Source organism: Haliotis rufescens, unplaced genomic scaffold (assembly GCF_023055435.1).
Source record: "Haliotis rufescens isolate VD_foot unplaced genomic scaffold, xgHalRufe1.0.p SCAF_3, whole genome shotgun sequence".
In the NCBI taxonomy this organism is placed as follows: Eukaryota; Metazoa; Mollusca; class Gastropoda; order Lepetellida; family Haliotidae; genus Haliotis; species Haliotis rufescens.
Genome location: NW_025964001.1, coordinates 52,315,725 through 52,339,249, shown reverse-complemented (window position 1 = coordinate 52,339,249; position 23,525 = coordinate 52,315,725). Strand labels below are relative to the sequence as shown.

The 23,525-nt window shown below is 40.2% G+C and overlaps 1 protein-coding gene across 1 annotated transcript; it reads right to left on the bottom strand.

The window, feature by feature from the left end:
• Positions 1-2,361: 2,361 nt before the first annotated feature.
• Positions 2,362-23,525, bottom strand: LOC124141960 (BRISC and BRCA1-A complex member 2-like). The gene is made up of 11 exons (XM_046510163.2): positions 23,323-23,525; positions 22,638-22,714; positions 20,161-20,258; positions 18,276-18,467; positions 7,906-7,983; positions 7,405-7,505; positions 6,666-6,765; positions 6,069-6,139; positions 4,817-4,899; positions 3,693-3,843; positions 2,362-3,402 (listed from the first exon to the last, which is right to left on the bottom strand). The coding sequence occupies exons 1-11, from the start codon at positions 23,466-23,468 to the stop codon at positions 3,339-3,341; spliced, it is 1,161 nt and encodes a 386-aa protein (XP_046366119.1). The 5' UTR covers positions 23,469-23,525; the 3' UTR covers positions 2,362-3,338.

Below are 23,525 nucleotides of genomic sequence, written 5' to 3'. Positions count from 1 at the left end.
CACTAATAATTGACATATTTTTTGCATTAAAATGATTTATATTTTTCACATTTACCAAGTGTTCTATTTCCATAACAAAAACACCATGGCTTATGCCCCTTACAATATGACGTCATTGGTGCCAATTGATAAACATTATGACGTCATCATGCTTTGTTAGAGCCGCTTCACGTGGTGTAGGTCTAGGTGTGTGATTCTAGCGTCTCAGATGCCAGCCAGCATAGTGTTGTGCTGAGTCACCACTGCGCCGGAGTGTGTCGTAGGCCATGTTGTTTTACCGCAAACTGGTACTTGATATCTTTTGCGTTGAGCATAGACAGGGACCCAGTTGAATTGGCACAAATTACGTCATAATCTAAGGGGGATAACTCAGGCCTGTTTAGCTCGAAAAACGAAGGCCTCATAACGGCATATCATTTTCACACTATTGTGAGCTTCCTACTTTCACTGTGAAAAAAATGAGCGTATATTTTCAAACACAGATACTGATTAATTCTAAAATTGCGTTTTGTTTAGAAAAAGAAAGAAAGTGATTTTTGCGTGTACACTTCCCCTTTAAAGGGGAAGTGTACACACAAAAATCACTTTCTATCTTTAAGTGAATATATGCCTCAGCCATCGATACTTGTCCACAGTTCAGAACTACAAATATAACACCTGGATCCAGAAATGATATACCATCTCGTGTGGCTGCCATGTCACTTCACAGGCTCTCCTGCCATGCAATGTTATCTTGGATCAGCATGTAAATGGTAACCAGTGTCATTTCCACATTTCTTCATTTCTACCTCACATCACTGCATAAATCTGAATAAAACCGATCACAACCCCACAGCCAGTCATGTTCACACTTGGCGACTATAGCAGCAGCAACACGTACATGTATTATCAGCCAACTCAACCAGCCTGAACACCCGAATTTCACTGGAATACGGAGACCTATTCTTCCCCGAAATCCCTACTGGGGTCAAGCCAGCATTAACATTCCATTTATCATACACTTGCTCTAAATCCGTAATATTTACGCTAACCTAATATATATTACTCTATGATCACGTCAACACGTGACGTCATCCAATGTGAAGACGTCTGGCAGTCTAAAGTTACGTCATTGCCTCTGCAAGGATAGCTCAAATACAAGTATATATACTAAACTTTGATAAATAGGCTAAAAGACGCTCTTGCCTGGGGAAGATGATTGTTACAAAGCGATTTCCAAATTGACACACAATGGTTAACAAAGGAATCGATAGGTACAGAACTACATGCAAAATCTGTAAATGACCACAACCAAAGAATGATCAATAAATACTTCGAAATACACAGATATGGGATTACAATAAAAAAAAATATGGGCCAAATAAATGGCATGCCGGCAGCAGCAAAAAGCGGCAGGCCCAATAATTTACGTAAGTGCATTTACGAATATCCCGAAATGTGTATGTCCAATGTCTTGAAATAGGCTCTTCTCCGTTCTTAAATCCAGAATGTTTAGTGCTGGAGTGAGTGAGTATGGTTTTACTCTGCTTTTAGCAATATTCCAGCAATATCACGGCGGGGGATAGCAGAAATGGCCTTCACACATTGTACCCATGTCGGGAATCAAACGCGAGTCTTCCACGTCTTCTTTTATTTGTTTGTCGCGTATATTTGTTTTTTAACACCGCACTCGGCAATATTGCAGCTTTTTGACGGCGGTCTGTAAATAATCGAGTCTGGACCAGACAATCCAGTAGTTAATATCATGAGCATCGACCCACGCAATTGGGATCGATGACACGCATCAAACAAGTAAGCGAGCCTGATCAGCCTTATCACCCCATCCCTTAGTTACCTCTTACGACAAGCAAAGTCGCCTGTTATGGCAAGCATGGGTTGCTGAAGGTCTTTTCTACCCCGGATCTTCACGGTCTCGGATTGACCACTAGGCTACCCAACTGCCTGTTTAGAGTTGGAAGCTGGCATGACAATTCAGTGATTACTGATTTTCGGTGTTCCAATTTTATACAATTTTCACCACTACTTTGATTTTACCCACAATGGAATTTGTTTCGGCAGATCATTGAGAATGATTATTCTCTGACGATGATGTTTTATATTTGCTCAGACCTTAATTGATATGTTTCATCATTGCTGTAAAACATCACTTTCAAATTCAACAGAAAATGAAACAAATGCTGTTTTTGATTGAAAGTATGCCTCTTTCAAATCCCTTGTGAGACACTTTTCTCTGTGGTTAAAAAAGTTCCCAAAGAGGTGACAAAATGGATGGGCTGTTCAGGCTCTGGACTTTTCTGGGCATATCAAACTATCTCCTCACAATAAAACATTCATTTCAACATGACAAAATGCACTTAATACTGCGTCTTCACTTTTTATTAAGGTCCATACATACTTGACATAAAAAGTAAATTTTTCATTGACATATATGACTTCATTGGAGTCCAGAGTGACAGTATCTCTGTGTCAAACATCATCTATATTTTCAAATAACTGTTTTTAGCTGTGGTAGTCAGTTCTGTACACCTAAAGATTCAGAAAGCCTCACCTACAACCACTTTGTGGGACTTGGCACAGGGGAATCATTTATTGTAATAGATCATTCTGGAACAAATGGTTGGGATTGTCACACCAATGTTACTTGGTGTGTGAGTATGGTTTTAAGCCAAGTGTAGCAATATTCCAGCTCTATCATGACAGGGCACACCAGAAATGGGCTTCACACATTGAACCCATGTGGGCAACAAACCAAGGCTCATGGCGTGAAGAGCAAATGCTTTAACCAATAGGCTACCCCACGGCCCCTGATGTTACTTAGAGTTTTACTGGCACGAACAGACCTGTCACAACAAGGAGTCCTTCCTGGTGTTTTTGCTATTAGGTAGAACTAAAATACAAAAGTACAAAAAATTCACAACTGATCCAAATTTGATCATTTGCGAACAAGTGTATCTGATAGCTCATATGATATACGTATATCTCATTCACGGACTGCAATGAGTGAGAACTTGTTACAAGAAAGAGACACATTCTCTCAATGCGCTTCCCCTTAAATAAAAACTGAGGGGTTGCTGTTGACACTGCAAGAATCATTTTGTTCATCAGTGGATAAGTGAATAATTGAATATGTCAACATCCAGTTGACACATCTCTTTCCCACACGCCCCCACACACCCCTACCTGACCCCCATACAACCAGGCATCTCAACTCAGCTCAAGCAGCCAATGATACATAAGATAGAATCTTCCAGTCTTGTGTGTTGGAGCCACGGAGGGTAGACAACTTTGGGATGTCACAGGGCCCAGTTCCTCTGGTTTTTTTTTTAATTATGGCAATCTCAGAACTGTCCATTTTGCACTGATGTTCTCTGGAAGATTCCAACTGTGTCAAGAACAAAAGATCTGAAAAAAAACAATGCTCAGGTATACATTTAGGCTCGTCTTGGTCCACAACATGCTTGTATAGATATTAACAAATGCTAGTTTTCATTCATGTGAAAATATCTGAAAACTTTCACAGCATTTTCTAAAATATTTTCCAGATGCAGGGTCTTCAGCATATAATGTCCTTTAAATTGCAAAAATAATCTGAAAGTCTTTTCATTTAACTTTTTTTCTGCCTCAGTAAAGCAAGAAAGTAGAAAGTCGAAGCTAGGATGGCTCAGTTGAACTCGTGACTACCAGCACCTCACCTTGCCCGCTCGGCCATCTCCGTTCCGCTCCAGCGGGGGCTGTAAGGGTAGTCGTTATAGGACTCCGTGTACGGCTTGCCCTTGTGTTCATGGTATATAGACTGAAATGTGAACACTGGCTGCTCTTTGGGGAAGAAAAGTGGCATCTCGACTGAAATACAAACAAGCAGCTTGTTACCATGCTGCACATGGATATTCTCATATCTTCCTTGTTTCATACATAATACGTACCGTATCCAACGTAATAAGCGCCAAGGCCGCTCTCAAAAATGGAAAAAGTTGAAAGATCATTAATGTTGCGGTTCATGCTGACAGCCTCATATGATACAAAAGAAACGTCTGTGTGTATTATACACGACAGATATATTTTCCAGAATATAAATGCCCATACTTAATGGTGCATTTAACACATGAGTGCGTATTATGTACGAATAAATAACTTGTGTACACTTATCAATCGGAAGGGGTGCTTACTGGGATTGTTTACTAGCCAATATATTAGCAAATATCGCTGTAGGTGTTTTTTAGAGTGGGGTTCTTATTACGTCAAATAGGGTATATACATGTAGATCATTGCCATGGTAAATCATGACTTTATCAATGGAATGTTGCAGAAATTAGATAATAACTAAGAGAAATACCACTCGCTACATTATAATCACTAAAAGTTTGATTTAACAAGGACTCCTTGAATTTAGTGCTTAATTTCAAATGCTGCTATGAGTGAGTGACTGAGTATTGTTTTACGCCGCTTTAAGCAATATGCCAGCAATATCAGGGTGAGGGACACCAGAAATGGGCTTCACACATTGTACCCATGTCGGGAATCGAACCAGGATCTTTGGTGTGACGAGCGAACGCTTTAACCACTAGGCTATCTGACCGCCCAAATGCTGCTATGCAACAGAATGCACAGGGAGTCCTTCATACACTTTATGAGAGAGGGCTCCTGGCATCCTTGAGACTTACTTCTACAGATTGGGAATCTTGGGACCCCTCATTCCTCAATACTAAACATCATGGTTGATTTTCATGCTGAAATTCCAATACTGCCTATACAGACAACGGATATCTCTTATTACTAATGTATGACTACATATTCCTGAACAAGTACTACTACTTACTAATGATGACAAAGAAGAAATCATTCCACTCAAACAGGTATGACATCTTATTAAAGTTCTCCATGTCATATTCAAGAACCGATCTGAAACACAGGAACAAGGAGAAAAGGCTTAGGTCAGGGACAATGTATCTAATTTGCCATTACAATTGAACTTCAGCCCAAATTATCGCTGGGACGAGTCCAAATTTACTACCCGGGTACCCGCTGTAGGTATCAAGAGATAGGTACACAATGTCCAAATAGGAATAGTTTGACCATAGCCCTGGGAAAATATATTAAGATACACATAGAAAACGATCTGGTCAAGCATACACTGAAGTTTACTGAAGTTTTATCTTTATTCCAACATATATAAGTCAGAAGGAATGGGTGTATAGTCAGAAAGAAATGCAAACATTTGTGACTTGTAGTGTAACCATGGAGTTCCAGACAATTGTTGTCATTAAACAATATATCATGTGACTAACCAGCTGGCCAAGGTAGTCCTATGGGTACCCACATCCTACTCAGTACCCACCTGACCCGAGTACCCGAGTTACCCGTCCCAGCCCTAGACCAAACCAACATATATTTCATATTTTCAAATACAAGCATGGTCCAATAGGAGTATAACTAAATAACACACATAAGGCATGTTGCAGTGTGTAGGTATTACTGTAGATTACTTGTAAAACATAATGCTGTCAATGTACAAGTATCTACTTTCTAAATATCTTATATATTATTCTACAAATCAACAGCTAATGACTGCACTTGTTACATATCTCACAACTAGAATCGGTGAAGTAGGAACTTGTTATTGTGAACTTGACTGGCTAACCAAGCAACCTTTTTGCATTGTAAGTTTCCATAAACAAATAAGAATTAGGCCACGCCCACTAACAAACTACTGTTTCCTGATTGGCTGAAAACAGAATGGGTGGGGCTTGTGTTGCATTATTGCACTGAATAATGTCACTGATTTCGAACTGTTGTCTACAGTTTTTGTGCGCTAATAATCTAAAAAGCTATCTGTGAAGCTATAATTGTTGACGTATTTACTTATAAGAATTGACTTCAATATGTCATTGTTTATGGAGTATAAAATAAATAACCTAAACAAACTCTTTGCTAAATCTGCTGTGCTTATACCTCCATCATCTCAAAACTATTGAAGTCAGCTAGAAGTATTTTCCCTGTGTTGTTGTTTATTATTGTATGGTCGTACCTGTAATAACTGTACAAGAGACTTTGACCACATTCAGTCTTACCTGCCGTAGAGACTTAAGAATGAAGCCAGGTATTCCTTCTTCTTGTCATGACCTTGTATTACAATATCCACCTGTAAACCATCCAATGAGGAAGAATTACACCCAAATTCAAACCCCTGATTAAACAATCAGGTTTGAGTATTTTCTAAAGTGGTGAGGTGTGGAGAATGTTCTGCACTGAAATAGCTCTGTGTCTGTGTGTGTGTGTCTGTGTGTGTGTGTCTGTGTGTGTGTGTGTGTGTGTGTGTGTGTGTGTGTGTGTGTGTGTGTGTGTGTGTGTGTTTGTGTGTGTGTCCTAAATCATGCAAAACTATTTCCATTACTTATTCTATGTTTACATTGGTTGTAGGGTTCCACGTGCTGTCATCGAAGCCCTGCGGTGAGCTAGCAATACGGTCACTTTGATGTGTAAATATGTATTATCATGCTACTCACTGACGCAGTTGTAGTAGCATATTTATATAATTATGCAAAACAATATGTAAATTTATTGGTCTTCCATATTTCTGATTTTTAGTCAGTGGATCCAATGCCTCATGAGGAGACTTTTGTATTGTTTATGTACATTAAGCTTAAGGATACCTGTACATTGCTCACCTTATTTTTCAATAGCTGACATACTTTATGCACATAGTCCCCTAAAGGCGTTCCTGCCACAAAATTGGGTATTCGAAGGCTGGATGATCCACCAAGGGCACTGCAATCATGTCAAAAGAGTAGGAATAATAGTGAGTGACTGAGTTGGGTTTAACACAGCTTTTAACAGTATTCCAGTTATATCATGGCTTGTCAGCTTAATGTGGGTGGAAAGCCCGAAGTGATGCGGGTCTGATGTTTATCACTTGGTGAAAGCCACCAGCATGGGTATGATGCTGACAAACCTAGAAATATAATCGGGGTGAACGGGGAATCGAACCCACAATCATAGGTTTCTGGCGTGTCCAAGGGACGCAACTCAGCACAGCGAATCGACTGATAGCAGAATGAGAGCCCCTCGTGCAGTGGGTTTATTCAATTACAATCTTATCTTAATCTTTCTTTCTCCTGTGATAAAGATTTCAGGAGTTTATTTCCTTTAGGTAACCATTATTTGTGATTAACGATGACTGTGTGTAGTAAGTACTTGTAGTTCAGTGTCTCTGGTGGGTCTTATATACCAGACAATAATGGACACTACTAAATTTTGCCATTCAGTTTCATTTGCATCTTATCAAATAGAGTACTCTTTTCCTAAAAAAAAGAAACTGACAGCACTGTCTACTGTTTGCCGTTCACCATACTCTCAAATGATGTTACACATTTCCTAATACAGTTAATATACTTATAGGACACCTACTGTTCTACTTTGGGTGACAAGAAAAGTTGGGGTGTGACTCTCGAACTCTCTGGAGATGGAAGACTTAACAACAACATTGCTGAATCTTCTCCCGGGTTGTCCTGAAAACACAAACATACCTATATATAAACAAATATATACAAATAAATATAAACATACTCAAATTCAATTGTCACTACAGAGGGGTGGGGGGCGGTCGGGTAGCCTAGTGGTTAAAGCGTTGGCTCATCACGCCGAAGATCCGGGTTCGATTCCCGACATGGGTACATTGGGTGAAGCCCATTTCTGGTGTCCCCCGCCGTGATATTGCTGGAATATTGCTAAAAGCGGTGTAAAATAGAACTCACTCACTCACTCACTGAGAGGGGTGGTCACTGACAAAAGCTATATGCCAAATGACAGAAACTCAAATATATGGACAAACATTTATGTAAAAAAAAAAAAAATATCAGTGTAAAATTCAAACAAATTATTATTACATATTATTTATCTGATAGCTACCTTAGTTAGATATGCTGGAATCTTTGAGAAATCTATGGACATTTTCACAAGGAACTTCACAGACCCCATCTTGCCATGCTAGAAAGGAAAAAAAATAAGAACAGGGAATTAATTTGGTAACTACAAATCCATAATACAAGAGCTCTTAAGCGTTCTAATTGCCTCTAAAGCAAATATGTGCAGCAATGGGAAAGCTGACACAATGGTATAGTTACCAAGACAAGGAAGGGTTTCACTCTATTTTGCAAACAATAATCACACATGGGATAATTCTCTTCCATCCAGCTATCCGACTGACAATGATTGAAATAGACTGTTCCTTCAAGTTATCCGACTGACACTGATATAGACAGACTGTTCCTTCAAGTTATCCGACTGACACTGATATAGACAGACTGTTCCTTCAAGTTATCCGACTGACACTGATATAGACAGACTGTTCCTTCAAGTTATCCGACTGACACTGATATAGACAGACTGTTCCTTCAAGTTATCCGACTGACACTGATATAGACAGACTGTTCCTTCAAGTTATCCGACTGACACTGATATAGACAGACTGTTCCTTCAAGTTATCCGACTGACACTGATATAGACAGACTGTTCCATTAAGTCATCCACCTGACACTGATATAGACAGACTGTTCCTTCAAGTTATCCGACTGACACTGATATAGACAGACTGTTCCTTCAAGTTATCCGACTGACACTGATAAAGACAGATTGTTCCATCAAGTTATCCGACTGACACTGATAAAGACAGACTGTTCCTTCAAGTAATCCGACTGACACTGATATAGACAGACTGTTCCTTCAAGTTATCCGACTGACACTGATAAAGACAGACTGTTCCTTCAAGTTATCCGACTGACACTGATATAGACAGACTGTTCCTTCAAGTTATCCGACTGACACTGATATAGACAGACTGTTCCTTCAAGTTATCCGACTGACACTGATAAAGACAGACTGTTCCTTCAAGTTATCCGACTGACACTGATATAGACAGACTGTTCCTTCAAGTTATCCGACTGACACTGATATAGACAGACTGTTCCATTAAGTCATCCGACTGACACTGATATAGACAGACTGTTCCTTCAAGTTATCCGACTGACACTGATATAGACAGACTGTTCCTTCAAGTTATCCGACTGACACTGATAAAGACAGATTGTTCCATCAAGTTATCCGACTGACACTGATAAAGACAGACTGTTCCTTCAAGTTATCCGACTGACACTGATATAGACAGACTGTTCCTTCAAGTTATCCGACTGACACTGATAAAGACAGACTGTTCCTTCAAGTTATCCGACTGACACTGATATAGACAGACTGTTCCTTCAAGTTATCCGACTGACACTGATATAGACAGACTGTTCCTTCAAGTTATCCGACTGACACTGATATAGACAGACTGTTCCTTCAAGTTATCAAACTGACACTGATAAAGACAGATTGTTCCTTCAAGTTATCCGACTGACACTGATAAAGACAGACTGTTCCTTCAAGTTATCCGACTGACACTGATAAAGACAGACTGTTCCTTCAAGTTATCCGACTGACACTGATAAAGACAGACTGTTCCTTCAAGTTATCCGACTGACACTGATATAGACAGACTGTTCCTTCAAGTTATCCGACTGACACTGATATAGACAGACTGTCCTTCAAGTTATCTGACTGACACTGATAAAGACAGATTGTTCCATCAAGGCATCCGACTGACACTGATAAAGACAGATTGTTCCATCAAGGCATCCGACTGACACTGATAAAGAAAGATTGTTCCATCAAGGCATCCGACTGACACTGATATAGACAGACTGTTCCTTCAAGTTATCAAACTGACACTGATAAAGACAGACTGTTCCTTCAAGTTATCCGACTGACACTGATATAGACAGACTGTTCCTTCAAGTTATCCGACTGACACTGATAAAGACAGATTGTTCCTTCAAGTTATCCGACTGACACTGATATAGACAGACTGTTCCTTCAAGTTATCCGACTGACACTGATAAAGACAGATTGTTCCTTCAAGTTATCCGACTGACACTGATAAAGACAGACTGTTCCTTCAAGTTATCCGACTGACACTGATATAGACAGACTGTTCCTTCAAGTTATCCGACTGACACTGATATAGACAGACTGTTCCTTCATGTTATCCGACTGACACTGATAAAGACAGACTGTTCCTTCAAGTTATCCGACTGACACTGATATAGACAGACTGTTCCTTCAAGTTATCAAACTGACACTGATATAGACAGACTGTTCCTTCAAGTTATCCGACTGACACTGATAAAGACAGATTGTTCCATCAAGTTATCAAACTGACACTGATATAGACAGACTGTTCCTTCAAGTTATCCGACTGACACTGATATAGACAGACTGTTCCTTCAAGTTATCCGACTGACACTGATATAGACAGACTGTTCCTTCAAGTTATCAAACTGACACTGATATAGACAGACTGTTCCTTCAAGTTATCCGACTGACACTGATATAGACAGACTGTTCCTTCAAGTTATCCGACTGACACTGATATAGACAGACTGTTCCTTCAAGTTATCCGACTGACACTGATAAAGACAGAGTGTTCCTTCAAGTTATCCGACTGACACTGATATAGACAGACTGTTCCTTCAAGTTATCCGACTGACACTGATAAAGACAGATTGTTCCATCAAGTTATCCGACTGACACTGATAAAGACAGACTGTTCCTTCAAGTTATCCGACTGACACTGATATAGACAGACTGTTCCTTCAAGTTATCCGACTTGTTCCTTCAAGTTATCCGACTGACACTGATATAGACAGACTGTTCCTTCAAGTTATCCGACTGACACTGATATAGACAGACTGTTCCTTCAAGTTATCAAACTGACACTGATATAGACAGACTGTTCCTTCAAGTTATCCGACTGACACTGATATAGACAGACTGTTCCTTCAAGTTATCCGACTGACACTGATAAAGACAGATTGTTCCATCAAGGCATCCGACTGACACTGATAAAGACAGATTGTTCCATCAAGGCATCCGACTGACACTGATAAAGACAGATTGTTCCATCAAGGCATCCGACTGACACTGATATAGACAGACTGTTCCTCAAGTTATCCGACTGACACTGATCGGGATAGGCTGTTCCATTAAGTCATCCGACTGACACTGATATAGACAGACTGTTCCTTCAAGTTATCCGACTGACACTGATAAAGACAGATTGTTCCATCAAGGCATCCGACTGACACTGATATAGACAGATTGTTCCATCAAGGCATCCGACTGACACTGATAAAGACAGATTGTTCCATCAAGGCATCCGACTGACACTGATATAGACAGACTGTTCCTTCAAGTTATCCGACTGACACTGATAAAGACAGATTGTTCCATCAAGGCATCCGACTGACACTGATAAAGACAGATTGTTCCATCAAGTTATCAAACTGACACTGATATAGACAGACTGTTCCTTCAAGTTATCCGACTGACACTGATATAGACAGACTGTTCCTTCAAGTTATCCGACTGACACTGATATAGACAGACTGTTCCTTCAAGTTATCAAACTGACACTGATATAGACAGACTGTTCCTTCAAGTTATCCGACTGACACTGATATAGACAGACTGTTCCTTCAAGTTATCCGACTGACACTGATATAGACAGACTGTTCCTTCAAGTTATCCGACTGACACTGATAAAGACAGAGTGTTCCTTCAAGTTATCCGACTGACACTGATATAGACAGACTGTTCCTTCAAGTTATCCGACTGACACTGATAAAGACAGATTGTTCCATCAAGTTATCCGACTGACACTGATAAAGACAGACTGTTCCTTCAAGTTATCCGACTGACACTGATATAGACAGACTGTTCCTTCAAGTTATCCGACTTGTTCCTTCAAGTTATCCGACTGACACTGATATAGACAGACTGTTCCTTCAAGTTATCCGACTGACACTGATATAGACAGACTGTTCCTTCAAGTTATCAAACTGACACTGATATAGACAGACTGTTCCTTCAAGTTATCCGACTGACACTGATATAGACAGACTGTTCCTTCAAGTTATCCGACTGACACTGATAAAGACAGATTGTTCCATCAAGGCATCCGACTGACACTGATAAAGACAGATTGTTCCATCAAGGCATCCGACTGACACTGATAAAGACAGATTGTTCCATCAAGGCATCCGACTGACACTGATATAGACAGACTGTTCCTCAAGTTATCCGACTGACACTGATAAAGACAGATTGTTCCATCAAGGCATCCGACTGACACTGATAAAGACAGATTGTTCCATCAAGGCATCCGACTGACACTGATCGGGATAGGCTGTTCCATTAAGTCATCCGACTGACACTGATATAGACAGACTGTTCCTTCAAGTTATCCGACTGACACTGATAAAGACAGATTGTTCCATCAAGGCATCCGACTGACACTGATATAGACAGATTGTTCCATCAAGGCATCCGACTGACACTGATAAAGACAGATTGTTCCATCAAGGCATCCGACTGACACTGATATAGACAGACTGTTCCTTCAAGTTATCCGACTGACACTGATAAAGACAGATTGTTCCATCAAGGCATCCGACTGACACTGATAAAGACAGATTGTTCCATCAAGGCATCCGACTGACACTGATCGGGATAGGCTGTTCCATTAAGTCATCCGACTGACACTGATATAGACAGACTGTTCCTTCAAGTTATCCGACTGACACTGATAAAGACAGATTGTTCCATCAAGGCATCCGACTGACACTGATCGGGATAGGCTGTTCCATTAAGTCATCCGACTGACACTGATCGGTATAGGCTGTTTCATCAAGTCATCCGACTGACACTGATATAGACAGACTGTTCCTTCAAGTTATCCGACTGACACTGATAAAGACAGATTGTTCCATCAAGGCATCCGACTGACACTGATAAAGACAGATTGTTCCATCAAGGCATCCGACTGACACTGATCGGGATAGGCTGTTCCATTAAGTCATCCGACTGACACTGATATAGACAGACTGTTCCTTCAAGTTATCCGACTGACACTGATAAAGACAGATTGTTCCATCAAGGCATCCGACTGACACTGATCGGGATAGGCTGTTCCATTAAGTCATCCGACTGACACTGATCGGTATAGGCTGTTTCATCAAGTCATCCGACTGACACTGATAAAGACAGACTGTTCCTTCAAGTTATCCGACTGACACTGATAAAGACAGATTGTTCCATCAAGGCATCCGACTGACACTGATAAAGACAGATTGTTCCATCAAGGCATCCGACTGACACTGATAAAGACAGATTGTTCCATCAAGGCATCCGACTGACACTGATATAGACAGACTGTTCCTTCAAGTTATCCGACTGACACTGATAAAGACAGATTGTTCCATCAAGGCATCCGACTGACACTGATAAAGACAGATTGTTCCATCAAGGCATCCGACTGACACTGATCGGGATAGGCTGTTCCATTAAGTCATCCGACTGACACTGATATAGACAGACTGTTCCTTCAAGTTATCCGACTGACACTGATAAAGACAGATTGTTCCATCAAGGCATCCGACTGACACTGATCGGGATAGGCTGTTCCATTAAGTCATCCGACTGACACTGATCGGTATAGGCTGTTTCATCAAGTCATCCGACTGACACTGATATAGACAGACTGTTCCTTCAAGTTATCCGACTGACACTGATAAAGACAGATTGTTCCATCAAGGCATCCGACTGACACTGATCGGGATAGGCTGTTCCATTAAGTCATGCGACTGACACTGATCGGTATAGGCTGTTTCATCAAGTCATCCGACTGACACTGATATAGACAGACTGTTCCTTCAAGTTATCCGACTGACACTGATAAAGACAGATTGTTCCATCAAGTCATCCGACTGACACTGATCGGGATAGGCTGTTCCATCAAGGCATCTGACTGACACTGATCAAAATAGGCTGTTCCATTAAGTCATCCGACTGACACTGATAAAGACAGATTGTTCCATCAAGGCATCCGACTGACACTGATCGGGATAGACTGTTCCATCATGTCATCCGACTGACACTGATCAAAATAGGCTGTTCCATTAAGTCATCCGACTGACACTGATCAGAATAGACTGTTCCAGTGTCAAGTCATCCGACTGACACTGATCAAAATAAGCTGTTCCATTAAGTCATCCGACTGACACTGATCAGAATAGACTGTTCCATTAAGTCATCCGACTGACACTGATCAAAATAGGCTGTTCTTTCAAGTTATCCAGATGACACGGATAAATACATTGTTCCATCAAGTCATCTGACTGCACTGATCGGGATAGGCTGTTCCATCAAGTCATCCGACTGACATTGATCGGGATAGGCTGTTCCATCAAGTTATCCGGATGACACTGATATAGACAGATTGTTCCATCAAGTCATCCGACTGACACTGATCAAAATAGGCTGTTCTTTCAAGTTATCCAGATGACACGGATAAAGACAGCCAACTGATCAAAATAGGCTGTTCCATTAAGTCATCCGACTGACACTGATCGGGATAGACTGTTCCATCAAGTCATCCGACTGACACTGATCAAAATGGACTGTTCCATTAAGTCATCCGACTGACACTGATCAAAATCGGGTGTTCCATTAAGTCATCCGACTGACACTGATCAAAATGGACTGTTCCATCAAGTCATCCGACTGACACTGATCAGGATAGACTATTCCATTAAGTTATCCGACTGACACTGATCAGGATAGGCTGTTCATTAAGTTATCCCACTGACACTGATGGGGATAAACTGTTCCATCAAGTCATCCGACTGACACTGATCGGGATAGACTGTTCCATTAAGTCATCCGACTGACACTGATCAGGATAGACTATTCCATTAAGTTATCCGACTGACACTGATCGGGATAGACTGTTCCATCAAGTCATCCAACTGACACTGATCAGGATAAACTGTTCCATCAAGTCATCCGACTGACACTGATCAGGATAGACTATTCCATTAAGTTATCCGACAGCCACTGATCGGGATAGACTGTTCCATTAAGTCATCCGACTGACACTGATCAGGATAGACTGTTCCATCAAGTTATCCGACTGACACTGATTGGGATAGACTGTCCCATTAAGTCATCCGACTGACACTGATCAGGATAGACTGTTCCATTAAGTCATCCGACTGACACTGATCAGGATAGACTGTTCCATTAAGTCATCCGACTGACACTGATCAGGATAGACTGTTCCATTAAGTCATCCCACTGACACTGATGGGGATAGACTGTTCCATTAAGTCATCCTACTGACACTGATCGGGATAGACTGTTCCATTAAGTCATCCGACTGACACTGATCGGAATAGACTGTTCCATTAAGTCATCCGACTGACACTGATCAGGATATACTGTTCCATTCATTAAGTTATCCCACTGACACTGATGGGGATAGACTGTTCCATCAAGTCATCAGACTGACAATGATCGGGATAGACTGATCCATTAAGTTATCCGACTGACACTGATCAGGATAGACTGTTCCATTAAGTTATCCCACTGACACTGATGGGGATAGACTGTTCCATCAAGTCATCCCACTGACACTGATCAGGATAGACTATTCCATTAAGTCATCCGACTGACACTGATCAGGATAGACTGTTCCATTAAGTTATCCCACTGACACTGATGGGGATAAACTGTTCCATAAAGTCATCCCACTGACACTGATGGGGATAGACTGTTCCATTAAGTCATCCCACTGACACTGATGGGGATAGACTGTTCCATTAAGTCACCCCACTGACACTGAAGAGGATATCCATTAAGTCATCCCACTGACACTGATGGGGATAGACTGTTCCATTAAGTCATCCCACTGACACTGATGGGGATAAACTGTTCCATTAAGTCATCCCACTGACACTGATGGGGATAAACTGTTCCATTAAGTTATCCCACTGACACTGATGGGGATAGACTGTTCCATTAAGTCATCCCACTGACACTGATGGGGATAGACTGTTCCATTAAGTCATCCCACTGACACTGATGGGGATAAACTGTTCCATCAAGTTATCCCACTGACACTGATGGGGATAGACTGTTCCATTAAGTCATCCTACTGACAATGATGGGGATAGACTGTTCCATCAAGTTATCCCACTGACACTGATCGGGATAGACTGTTCCATCAAGTTATCCCACTGACACTGATCGGGATAGACTGTTAACTCAAAGTCATGATGATAACCTGGATAAGAAGTTCCACAAGCTATTGGACTGATAACAATCCGGATAAGAAAATCCAAAAGTTGATGAACAGAGATATCCGACGTTCGGGAACTTTCAATATTTTACCTCTGCATTCAAATGTAACTTCTGGCACATAGAAGGTATACCATAATACACACTAAGACACAATAACACAATCCCATACAAAATGTTGGAAAAGTTAAGGCCTGCCGGAGAGCAAACAATTCTCATCTGCTCAGTACAATAATTTAAGGATTGTTTTCCCATTTTCTTACACTTATCGAAGGACATTGTCATACTATACTGTCATACTGTATACTACGTACCTCCATCAGCAACACATTATTGATTTTATACCTCCACTTTTGCAGAGTAATCACAATCTTTCATCAACAAATTAAGCCATGGCCTGGTTTCAGTGAGAGCTTGGTTGGTTGGTTGGTTTGTTGTTTAACATCGCACTCAGCAATATTCCAGCTACATGACAGCAGTCTGTAAATAATCAAATCTGGACCAGACAATCCAGTGGTTAATATCATGAGCATCGATCCACGCAATTGGGATCGATGACATGCATCAACCAAGTCAGCAAGCCTGACAACCCGATCCTGTTAGTCGCCTCTTACGACAGGCATAGTCACCTTTTACGGCAAGCATGGGTTGCTGAAGACCTATTCTACCCCGCAATCTTCACGGGTCCTTCAGAGAGAGGGTAACCAGCAATCAACAATCTATAGGCACTCAGATTACATCGGCAATCCTTCTCATGCAACATGTGCCATAGCAAAACACTGTCACCTGTACCCTATGGGGTTGTGCAGGGAGTAGGGGGCATTTGAGGAATGAAGTGTTCACAAAACCCATGAAAGTGATTCCAGGTGAAGGGGAAGCCAATCCAAAATCACTCTTTAGGATAAGTGACCAACCATTTTACAAATCACCAGACATGTTTATTTACCGTTTAAATAGTATTTATCGTTCTGCTAGGCATTGTTTTATATTTAGGGATTAAGATTACCTTGCGTATTTTCTCGTAAACTAAGCTGGAAACAGCAATCAGCTGTACACACGTTTTCTTGGAATCGACCGGTGATTCGGTCAAGACACACCCAATGATATAACTTTATAAGATTTTTAATGCAAGGATCGGCAACAATTGTATCTGAAACTATTTTATTTATCAGGAATAATATATTCCATTATTTTCTTAATTATATGCAACCTTTAATAAACATATTTAAAATAATAATAACCCTAAGCGAAGCAGCTGATCGCTATTCCCGGGTATTATTTTTTACATGGAACATGTCTGACCAGTCACCGTCAAGGCTCACGCGCACATGATCACGTGATCGCGAGAATTTCATGTTGACATAGAATCGTCAAACAAAAACAAATATGACTTTTAACGAGTCAAAGTATGTCATTTATGATATTTGTATCCATTCTCTGTCAACTAAAGTTTGTTTCAAGGCGTCAATAGCGGTATTCTGACCGTGGTTGCTGTTAATAACGGTGAGTTGTGCGATCTTCCGATCGCTTCACACACGATTTTGCCGAAATTAATAAAAAGAATATTATCAGATTATAAGGAATTTTGAATAAAATCAATGAAATAAGTTACAAACATAAGTCCAGATATACAAAGAACACTTTTTATAGCCAGACAGTGTAATTACATGATTATTTTGCGTACTTCAGTATGGATTCGTTGACATGGTATTTCCGGTGTTTCGTGCTCACGGTAATGTTTTTCCATGGGGAAAAAAAACATCCAAACTCATAATTCGTGTATAATGCGCACCCCCTTCTACACAGCTGTGTTTTTTCGAAAAAAAGTGTGCACTATACTCAAGAAAATACGGTATTTCTTTAAATAAAATTATGAGCATGAATATTCTTTTAAGGAACACACCTTGCAACAATGTCATTTTTGTGGCAGAGAATTTTCTGGGACAATTTATTTTTTTCAAAAAAATCCCTGGCCTCCTACCCTTCCCTCTTAAATATCAAATAGTCGGTCCCAAAAAAAACACACCAATTATTTACAAATACTTTACCTCGTTCTTAGAAAACATGATCTCTACATCTGCTGGTGTGATTTCTTCCTGCAGTACGAGCGAGTTGAAGTCAAAGCTGAGTCTTGAGTTCCTCTCTACAAGTGTTTGCTGATGGTGGCGATACTTCTCCAGCAGTTCCGCCACCACCTCCACCAGCGACCGCGAGTCATCATAGTCCCAGTCACGCAAACACTGGCAAAATATCAGGATGCAATACCTTTGAGAGGATACTAATACAACCACAAAAAATGTCATAAACATCAAATTTGTATCGTAAAAGATTAACGTAAAATGTCAATAAAACAACTGATTAGCGTAAATTAAAACCCTACTGTTGGCATGTAAAAGTCATATACACCACAAAAAACAGTCAGTGTTTGGTATTTGCAAAACAAGTATTACAGTAATGAAACGAAAGTAGAACCAGTTGTCCCCATGTTTCTCTACAGATAGAGTGACTTTGCATAGAGATGATTTCACATTCTGTTTCGACATGTTTTGACAAACTAAATATGATGTGGTAATAGAACAAGCGTATTTTACGCGATAACATATGCATGCACATGACATTACAAAGGAAGCACCTTCATTTTCCTCCCATGACACCTTCACTGCCCGCCAATATTTCAGCAAAGGAGGCATGGCTGCCAGTTTTCTTACAAAGCTTTGAAGTGGAGCATAGATTGCTCATGTTTGTCTGTTTGTTAAACACTGCACTCAGCAATAGTCTACAACATTATGGCAGCGTGCAAATAATCGAGGCTGGGCCAGACAATCAGTGATTGATATCATAAGGAACGAACCACTCCATCAGAATACGATGACACATAATCAATCAAGTCACTGTACCCGACCATCTGTTCCATTCAATCACCTTAATGACACATAGAACTGGCCAATTCAATTTGCTCCTATCACTGATAAACATGACATGATTGGCTTGAATTGTGCTGATATGTGTAAACGCTCAACCAGCCATCAAAACCAGGCTACACTGCTGCTTTGTTCAGGCTTGACCATGTCAGTGCTGCAATCTAGGAAGAATGCCATTACTGGAAAATCATAAGGAACATCCCGAGCACAAGTGGCCAAGTGGTCAGTGTCTCAGCAACTCGCTGTTCAGAGTTGTGTCCCTTAGCCATGCCAAGCTCAAGCTCCTTCCCAGCGCGTGACTCCTTCGTTACGCTCCCAGTAGCATCGCTGCCACCAGTGTGGGCGCGGCCATTACAAGAATCTTGAAATTTGCCATCTAACCCAAAATGTAGTAACGTTCATACTTTTGTTTATCTTTGGGAATGCCATCTTAGTTTATTTTGAAAAGGTTTACGACTGACCATGTATCCAGATGAATTTAATTTGTTGTTTGTATAATCAGATTGGTTCGAGATTGCAGACTGTCGGAAAATCAACTAACTTCTCCCTTACATTCTTACTATATCAATTACATGATAGATTGAATGAAATAGAAATTCAAATTGACAAGCAAAGAAAATAATAAGTGTATTCGGTGACACAACAGTTGTCACTTGTTTGTAAACATAATGGTCATTCGGTTGTGAGTTTAACTCCAAGCATGGTTGTGATCATCTATCACTGTGGGGAGTTTTGACTGGTGCCAGCGATAGTATAGAGAGCTCCGCGAACAGGATATTGCTGTGAGGAGCTTGTGCTAAGCTCTGCTGGCCAAGGGTTTGAACCTCAGATTTGCCCGAAATATGGTCCTTGGTTTGTTGGCATGGTACCCTTTCTAGAGTGTTGCACAAAGTGCTAACATCTGTGAGCTGCATTACTTGGGGCTTTCCTCCTACACTAAACTGACATGACAACTGTTCAAAGCTGCATTGGTCATGTTAACATAAACAACGTAGGAATGTTGTAAACATACGTGTAGATCTTCTAAACTTGGACAAAACTCATCATCATCGGGTCCAAATATGAAATCTGGAGGATCCTTCGGGTGGTTGCAGTCAAACAGTACCTCCCCTAAAACAACAACACTGCTCTCATTATATACACCTGCATGATTACGAGTCTCTCACCCATATCACCATCGTTAACTCTACAGGTTCAGTCTTAGAAAGTCGGAGAGATACGTGGGACAGGGTGTCCTGTAACACATTTGATACACACAATTATCTCAACTCACTGCCAACTACAAGACAACACATTATTGTGAAAGGGAAACAACACAACGTATTGAAATATGAATGAGCTTTTCTTCACGGATTCAAAATATAATTTTGACTGGTTTTCAATACTTTTGTCCAAAGCTCTTCGCGATGTGATGTGCTAAACGACAGATATCACAGGATCGAAGAATTGTATTATGCACAGTAAAAAAATACATCATCTCCCTTCAGTGAATTCATGTAAATGAACAGGTCATAACAAATTTGGTCTATAAAAATGTCAAATTTTAGATAAATTACCATTAGGCATGATGATTGATTATTTAAATTGTATTTTTGGTTCTGATAGACATTGTTTTTATGCAGATATTAAGATTGCCGTGTGTATTTTCCCATAAACTAAGCCGGAAATAGAAAACAGATGTACGCACATTTGCTACTAATGATTCAGTTCATAAATACCCAAAAATATAACTTCGAAGATTTCTTATGCAGTGATTGGAAGAATAGTATCTGAAACTATAATTTTATCAGAAATAATATATTCCAATATTGCGTCATTTTAGTTGCAGCTTCTACTATATATATTCAAAATAATAATATCCAGAAGCGTAGCACTTTGTTACAACTGAATCCTATTGCCAGATGTTTTTGTATGGAACAATTTGACCAGTCACTGTTGAGACATTCCGTGGGTCTTGCAACAGCAAATGAATCAAAACAAAATGCAAATATCATAAATACAACTGACAAAAATTATATGTATAATATTCGGCTGTTACCTTGTTCGAGGAATGTATCCATCAATATGCACATAAAGAAATAATATCCAATTGGATGAACATTATTGAGTGATTTCGCATACTCTTTGTAAGGTAATCTGAGTGGTTCTATCACTAATCATATTTATGACTTTATCATCTTGTTCTTTCCACATCTGATAGTTGATAGTATACATTAACCATGACAAGAGAACATTAGGTTTTATTTACGGCCTCAAATAGATCAAATGACTATTTTTACTATTATTTACATAACATGATTAAATATCAACTTATGAAACACAGAAAGGGGATCCGCATCAATCTCAGTCATCTTATCATCCACGCACACAGAAACCCGAACATGCTTTCACTGCGAGTGTAGCGGCCATAAAATTTCTGAGTCCCGTGATGGGATTCGAACCACGGACCTTCTGACCAGAGGTCGGACGCCTTGTCCACATGACCAAAGAGGTTAACCCCGTCAGCAAGCTGACAAAGTAAGGATATCATCTGTGGGATGACTCCACGCCCTGCTACACGAGGATACTTTTTTTTATCAAACTATACCATTAGGGGTGTTTCTGTTCTCTTTGTCTGTTTGTTTAGGTTGAAGACATTAATTAACACATGCTCTTTGTGATATCAAAATCTTCAGTATTCAATCAGTATCAATCAGTATTCAGAAATGAGTTTAGATGTTGCCTCAAAGTTTATTTCCACCGCCCTTACAGATGGTAGCCCAGTTTCTTGTCACGCTCAGATGTGTTAGCCAGCAAACACACTCACTACAGATAATGAGCCCCAGACAGCCTGTAGAAGCAGTGTTCTCGCTGGCTTTTGAAACTGCCAGTCCTGGTGGACTGGAAACTCTAAAAATTACCAGTCCCCACTAATTTTTGTCAGTCCCAGCTTTCAACAAATAAAAAAAACATATGAAAATTATTTGTTTTTAATTCTTTCAACATCATGTTTAATACAATGACGTTATCTCTGAAGTAACTTAGTTAGATCTACACGTCATTCACACAAAGTCCAATCTCAAATTTCTCCTTTTTTGAATATTTCGAGACTAAGTAGCTAAAAATAAATATTTAACCTTGAAGCAAGGCAAAATGATATTTCCTTGCACTAAAAATGACAAAGGGAAACCCTCATCGTGACAAACAAGCTAACTTTGGTCAAAAATTATACTTATATGAATATCGCTGATGTTTTGCTCAACAACAAAGATTTATAAGGTTCTCTATTTGCAGGTCCACAGGGACTGGCAGTCACATGAATTACCGGTCCAAGCCTAATTTTACCGGTAAAAAAATGGTAATTACCAGTAAACGGGAATACTGAGAAGAATGTTGTTTCCCTTTCAGTGCAAACTGTTTGCTTTCATTTCATTTCCCCACCATCTCTTGCAAGCGAAAATGTAAAAAAGTTGCTTCAATCATTATAATTAATTCAAACTAGACACTTGCAGGTGATGGACTGGCCAGCATATGGTATGATAAGCTTGAACCTGTCGCAGTTGGGGTACGTGTGAACCGAGGCGCAACTGAAAGAAAGAGACTGTCATTATATATGAATTTTTCAACTGTTGTCAGAAAATTATCTTGTTACAATAAACATGATAAAGTCATTTGCTCAAGACAGTTCTTCTAAATAGTAAATAAATTTTTTGACAAGTTTGTTTGTTGTTTAACGCCACTTTCAGCAATATTCCAGCTATGACCCCGGTCTGTAAAATAATCGAGTCTGAAACAGACAATCAAGTGATTGACAGCATGAGCATCGATCCACGCAATTGGGATCGATGACATGTATAAACGAAGTCAGCGAGCCTGACCACCCGATCCTGTTAGTCGCCTTTTACGACAAGCGCAGTTGCCTTTTACGGCAAGTATGGGTTGCTGAAGACCTATTCTACCCCGGAATCTTCACGGGTCTTTTGACAAGTGATCGTGTTGATACGGTAATATGACCAAAGGTGATGGTGAAATAGTTCAGCAAGCACTGTACGTGTTATACGGGGGTAAAACTCTGTCTTATGAATATTATAGCAACTGCTGAACTGTCTCAACGAAATGTCAGATTCGTGCGACATGAATATTAAATTTAAAATAAAAATCTTGTTTGACGTTGGCTGAAATCTTAACTAGTTACCTTGTCAGTGTGTCAATCACTCGAACTTTGCCGAAACACACACCAACTTTTCCTTCAAGCATCAGAGCTTCTATCATATGCCTGATCCGCGGTGAAATACATGACAGTATTTCCTTCTCAGCCTCCTGAACCATCTTTACTTCCATTTACTGGTCGGGCGCACTTGATTGTCTGAGCGAGGAACTGACTGGGCAACCGTATCC